Genomic DNA, 6,321 nt, shown 5'->3' with positions numbered 1-6,321 from the left:
TCAGTAGTTCAGCAGTTCGATACCAGGGTGCCGCATGATGGAGTGAGCTCCCATCTCTAGTTCCGGCTCCTGCCAACCTAGCAGCTCGAAAGCAAGAAATTGCAAGTAGATAAATAGGTACCACTTCGGTGGGAAAGTAACAGCATTCCGTGAGCCTTGGTGTTTAGTCATGCCGGCCACATGACCACGGAAACGTCTTCGGAGAGCGCTGGCTCTTCGGCTTTGAAACAGAGATGAGCACCGCAACCCTAGAGTCGGATTCGACTGGCTTTCGAGCAAGGGAACCTTTACCTTTACCTTCTGAAGACAAGACTGCAAGACTCCCCATCCACCAAATAAATGAATTGGGGCAGCTTACACATCTCTGTGCTTACCGGTCATAAACCACTTGATGGCAGTGTCAAAAAGTGTCTCATTTTTATGGCTGAGATTCCGCTCAGAGGAACTGTTGGCGTGTCTCAGCAGGTAATATTTCAGGAAGTTCTTAATGTCCCCGGATATTGTTAAGGACAGGGAAGGTAGCCCATGTGTCCATTTACATTCTGTTTCACTAGAAACATGTCTTCATGTATACATTATTAAGTGAATAAATTAAGAAGGGGGAAATGGGAGGGTGCTATCTTTTGTCCCTATCCAGAACGTATTGGCTACCCAAGGACAAAAAGTATTCACTTTTCAAGATGGGTAGCCGTGTTAGTCTGTCTGTAGCAGTAGAAAAGAGCAAGAGTCCAGGAGCACCTTAAAGACTAACCAAATATGAGGCAGGTAGGAGCTTTCGTAATCACACCTGCTGCTGTCATTCACCTGCTATTGTCATTTGCCTGCTAATGTCATTCGGCATCTGAAATCCCTTCATTTCCCAACAGATAGGACAGATGGACTCCCATTCTAGTTGTATCTGAAGAAGTGAGCCGTGATTCACAAAAACTCCTTCCCTGCCACATATATTATTAGTCTCTAAGGTGCTACTGGATGATCTTTTCTAATGATGGAAGGACACTGCTTTTCTGGTATGAGGCATCTGTCTGTTCCTGTCCACCTTCCTCACAGTAAGTATACCCGTCCTCCCTGCCTCTTTTTATGAGCTAGAAAATCTGTGATGGAGGATCGTGCCAAAATGGAAAGAAGGCCTGAGGGTCATCCCCAGATGTGTGAGTGCGCTCATTTCTCTTGTGGTGAGAGCTGCGGCTAAAGTTCTTGCCACAGTAGATGCAGATATACGCAGGGCTCTTTTTGTAGAAAAAGCCCAGCAGGAACTCATTAGCATAATAGGCCACACCCAACAGCAGAAACTCATTAGCATATTAGGCCACACGCCTGACAGCACAGCTCATTAGCACATTAGGCCGCACCCCCATGTTACCAGAAGTGTGGTTATCCAGCCACACCCACCAATCCTAATGAGTTTCTGCTGTTGGGTGTGGCCTATTATGCTAATGAGTTCCTGCTGGGTGTGGCCAACTTGGGAGCCAGCCGGAACTCCGTTCCTGTGCGTTCCTGCCCAAAAATAACCCTGGATATACGGCTTCTCACCAGTGTGCTGGTGCTGTGTCAGGGTGGACTTGTCGGTGAAGCCCTTGCCGCAGGCATCACAGACGTGCAGCTTCTCACCTGTGTGGATGCGCTGATGTCGCGTCAGGTTTAAGCTGACACTGAAGTGCTTGCCACAGCGGCTGCAGAGGAAGGGCTTTTCCCCCGTGTGGATTTGCATGTGCTTGACCAGGTCTGAGTTTTGGCTGAAGCTCTGCCAACATTCCGCACATGTGTTGGAGATCTCAGTGGTGGATTCAGCTGCAGGAACTGCTCGTGTCCGCCTCTTACCCTTTGCTTCCTTGGTGGCCTTGGGTCTGTCACCGCAGCCGTCTGGTGAAGATGGAAGTGGGTGACAGGAACAGCGAGAATGGCCATGGGTGGGCGGGTGGCGCAAGTGGCGCTTGCGGTGGGAGCTGCGGCTGAAGCTCTTGCCACAGTCGGCACAGCGGTATGGTTTCTCCCCCGTGTGCGTGCACTTGTGCTGTGTCAGTGTCAACTTGTCAGTGAAGCTTTTTGCACAAATGGGGCAGGTGTAAGGTTTCTCCCCGGTATGGATGCGCCGATGACGCACAAAGTTGGAGCTGACACGAAAGCGCTTGCCACATAAGCCGCAGGCGTAGGGGGCTTCACCCGTGTGGATGCGCTGATGCGTGATCAGGGTGGAACTTTGCCTGAAGCTGTGGCCGCACTCTGTACACACATAAGGTTTGTCGCCACTGTGAATCCATTGGTGGTTCACTAGATCTAAACAGTGTAGGAAACTCTTCCCACACTCCGAGCAGAGGTTGGGGCGCACCCCTTTAGCTGGTGCTGCCTGGTGTGGGTATGGCACCTTTTTTTTCTTTGCTGCCACCTCCTCCTCTGGGGGGCTGCGGAGTGGGCGCTCCGACTTCCGCTTGTTCTTCTTTCTCCTCTCTCCGCCTGCACTCTGGCTTCCTGCAGTGCTCACAGAAGCAATGCTTTTGTTCTTCTTGGGGGACATCCCCGCAGTTGCGGCCAAAATCTCACCTCTCCCTTACCAACATTGTGCCCGCCTGGTGGGTGGAAAGACAGAAAGAATCCAGATGGGGAAAGGCTCATCTAGAGTTAGAGAGGCAGCTGAGACTCCCACACACAAAGAGAGGGATGACCAAAAAACCAACAACAACGTGCAAAACGACAGACAAACATAAGTTTGGGAATGATGTGTTGACAGGTTCAGTTCTGACCTGGGAGAGAACTAGGATTTAGATTAGAAACTGGGAACAAGGCTGGGTGAATGGCCTCAGGATTTCTGGACTCGGCTTCCAGCTCTGAGGGCACATGCACATGTTCAAAGTTGCTTTCCTTCTCCAAAGTGATTTGGATAGACCCACCCGCCTTCTAACCTCCCTCACTTCACCACCACCACCGCTCGCCCACTCAGTTCCATCCACCCAGCTGCACTCTCACGTGCTTAGGTAGCTAGGACTTTTCATGCCCAACCTTGAGATAACTGGTCCTGCAGTGAGGAAAGACTCGCAAGTTTCCTTGTAGCCCCTCTCTGGTAGAGTCAAGGCCCACACTTTGGGAAACCTCTAAACTTAGACTGATTTGGGTTGCCAGCTCCCGGTGGGTGGATCCTAGGGAGGGTGGGGTTAGGAGAAGAAAGAGGATGTGATGCCACAGAGTCCACCTTCCAGAGCAGCCATTTTCTCCAGAGGAAGAGATCTCTGTAGTCTAGATTAGTTATAATTCCAGGAATTCCTCAGGCCACACCTGGAGGTCGGCAAATTTGCAATACCCCTCCTCAAATCCTCCCAGCCGCTTCCTGCCCACTCCTGTTCAGTACAAACTTCTCTCCTTTTTTTGCTTTTTTTTTTGGTATTTTTCATATTTATTTATTTATTTTATTTCAGCTTACTACCCCGCTCTAACCCCCTAAGGGGTCTCTGAGCGGCTACAGTTACTCATTTATCCCTAACCTATGGCCACAATTATTGGGGGTGGGGACAATCCCTACCGGCACCCAGTGGAGGGGTTTTTCTCCCAGGTCAGCTACGTCGACTTTCGGCGTCACTCAGCTTCTGGCTCCTTTCTGGCGGTCTTTCAGTGGCTGATCGGTCGGGCCTTTCTGTCACGCGGCATGCTCCGGCGCGGCCTTGGCTCAGTCCTCACGGCTCCGCCCCGCCTGCGCGGTCCACGCTCGCGTGTCGTCCTGGCTGGCTCCGCCTCTCCGCCGGCATCTGTTCCGCCTCCGATGTGCCCGGAGGCCATCTTCGCCGCTCGCCGCTTCCCGCTTTCGCCTTCCACCGGGCTCTGACGCTCCAACGGCCCCCACAGCGGGGGAGGGTGCCCCCTACCTTCTAAGGTAGGTTCCCATTTATCTACTTGCGTATTTTTGATGTTACTTGGCGCTTTCGAACCGCTGGGTTAGCGGGAGCTGGGACAAGGGCCAGGTGCTCACTCTGGCCGCGGCGGGTCTCGAACAGCTGTAACAGCTGTTCGTGGATGTTATTATTAGCAGGCATTCCAGTGAGTGTGCACGCACCTGGAATCATGGCGACTTCTAGTGATTGACCCGTACTGGGGGCCTGGAGGATATTCAGAGAGGTGGCTTACTATTGCCTGCCTCTGCGTCACGGCCTTGGTATCCCTTGGAGGTCTCCCTTCCAAGTACTTGCCAGGGTCGGCCCTGCTTAGCTTCCGAGATCTGATGAGATCAGGCTTGCCTGGGCCATCCAGGTCTGGGCCAATACAAACTTCTCAATCTTTATTTCAATGCCGTCCACGGCCTCCCCCACCTTTACCTCTCAGCCCTTCTATTCTGATGTACCTCTGAGCAGGACCTTCGCTCCCTTAGCTCCACCGTCTTCAGCCATCCAAAGGTCTCTGTCCCGTCTCCCTTGTTGGACCTTACACTTGGGTCTCCCTGCAAGCAAGTAACACCTCTGTAACACTTCTTCTCTTCCTTCAGATTCCTCCTCAAAAAACATGCGCCCCCTCCGCGAAGCCTTGAATGAGAATCTGCTGAAATGCCACTGCGGACAGCAGATGAAGAGTGGTGTTTTGGAATGCTTCCCTAGATGAAAAACTCCACGCAAACAGGAGCAGCCAGCAAAGGGAGGGACTAGAACCTCCCCCCCCTGCTGGTTTTCTCTTTGCCTGGAGTGTTTTTATGCAAAGGAACATTTAAAGCTGGCATCCATCCCTTGCAGTCTTGTACAGTCCATTGTTATTCTTCTGCCCGTTGCCGTCTCATCCCCCCACCCCCCGCACGCATGAATCAGGCCTTACCCCCTTGGACCTAACTGAAATGAAGCCTAAATACATGTCATGGAGCCTGCACAGTTCCTTCCCCTTTTAACCCTTTTCCTCTCCCACGTAGAAATTTAGACTGCAGGCTCCTCAGAATACACGACTTCGCAAATGTCTTGCACAACTGGTACTGCTATCCAAATAAATAAGTGCATGCATGCCACGCTCATAAGTGACAGGGCATCAAGAGTCGATGTAATAATACAGCCCTATATGTGACTTTTTTCATGCTTCCCCACCAACACCCAACATACCCTGCATCCCATTCTCCAACTTTAAAACATGACATGAAAGGAAAATACTATCACTTCTGAATTACAGATGCACAGAGCTTCCCCCTCCTATCTATCTTATCACAATGAGAGCATGGAAAAGCTCCTGGGGACTAGTTGGTAACTGGACACACACACCCCTTATATGCATGCATTTGAACATGCATTTGTGGGGGGGGAATTAAGATCAGACTTGGCCGGGCAAAGAAGAAGAAGATGATATTGGATTTATACCCCGCCCTTCACTACCCAAAGGTGTCTCAGAGCAGCTTACAAACTCCTTTCCCTTCCCCTCCCCACAAAGACACCCTGTGAGGTAGGTGGGGCTGAGAGAGCTCTTGACAGAAACTGCTCTTTTTCAAGAACAGCTCTTATCAGAACTATGGCTTGCTCAAGGTCATCCAGCCAGGTGCAAGTGGAGGAGTGGGGAATCAAACCCGGTTCTCCCAGATTAGAGTCCACGCACTTAACCACTACACCAAACTGGCGTGCTTAACCACTACACCAAACCGGCGTGCTTAACCACTACACCAAACTCTATCAACCCATCAATCAACACATTTTACATGTCCAGGGAAACGCTGATTGCCACTTTGGGGCTTCTAATGTCCTGGCCCCACTGGTGGACCTCCTGATGGCACTGGTATTTCTGGCCACTGTGTGACACAGAGTGATGGACTGGATGGGCATTTGGCCTGATCCAACATTGGCGTCTCTTATGTTCTTATGTGTAGGGGTTGGACTAGATGACCCTGGAGGTACCTTTCAGCTCTGTGATTCTATGTGTTTCCCCCACTTTACCAAGGTGATGTAGTGGTTGCAGTACTGGATTAAAATCTGGGAGACCAGGTTCAAAACCACACTCTGCCATGGAAGCTTTCTGGGTTGCCATACACTCTCAGCCTGACCTGCCTCATGGGGTTGTTGTGTGGATAAAATGGAGGAGAAAAAGAGGATGTAAACTGCTTTGCGTTCCCATCAGGGAGAAAGCTGGGGTATAAATGAAGTAAGTAAATACATTAAGATCTTTAAAAGAGATCATTGCAGGACTGTATATCTTGAGAAACTAACTACTCTGGAGCTGAGAAGGGCTTTTACTGCCCTAAGGTTCCACGTCATACCCTCAATGGTTTGTATTGGCCGCTTTCGGGGTGTCCCTGCCGCCTCCAGAATATGCCTCTGTGGTATGGGTGAAGTGGATGATGTCGAGCATTACATTCTGAGATGCTCATGGCATGAA

General features: G+C 50.8%; 1 protein-coding gene across 1 annotated transcript in view; it reads right to left on the bottom strand.

Annotated features, from left to right (window-relative positions):
- Window positions 1–6,321, bottom strand: part of LOC107112121 (zinc finger protein 721-like) — a 51,062-nt gene that overhangs the window by 10,724 nt on the left and 34,017 nt on the right. Inside the window, exons 6-8 of the mRNA XM_015413232.1 lie at window positions 3,670–3,816; window positions 1,963–2,503; window positions 1,534–1,746 (exon numbers count right to left, since the gene is read on the bottom strand). Coding sequence (XP_015268718.1) covers window positions 1,534–1,746; window positions 1,963–2,503; window positions 3,670–3,816 — 901 coding nt within the window. The remainder of the gene's footprint in view (window positions 1–1,533; window positions 1,747–1,962; window positions 2,504–3,669; window positions 3,817–6,321) is intronic.

The sequence above is a fragment of the Gekko japonicus genome, unplaced genomic scaffold (assembly GCF_001447785.1).
Source record: "Gekko japonicus isolate JY-2015 unplaced genomic scaffold, Gekko_japonicus_V1.1 scaffold204, whole genome shotgun sequence".
NCBI classification, from domain to species: Eukaryota; Metazoa; Chordata; class Lepidosauria; order Squamata; family Gekkonidae; genus Gekko; species Gekko japonicus.
Note: the sequence above shows the minus strand (reverse complement) of the source record. Positions and strands in the feature narration are given on the sequence as shown.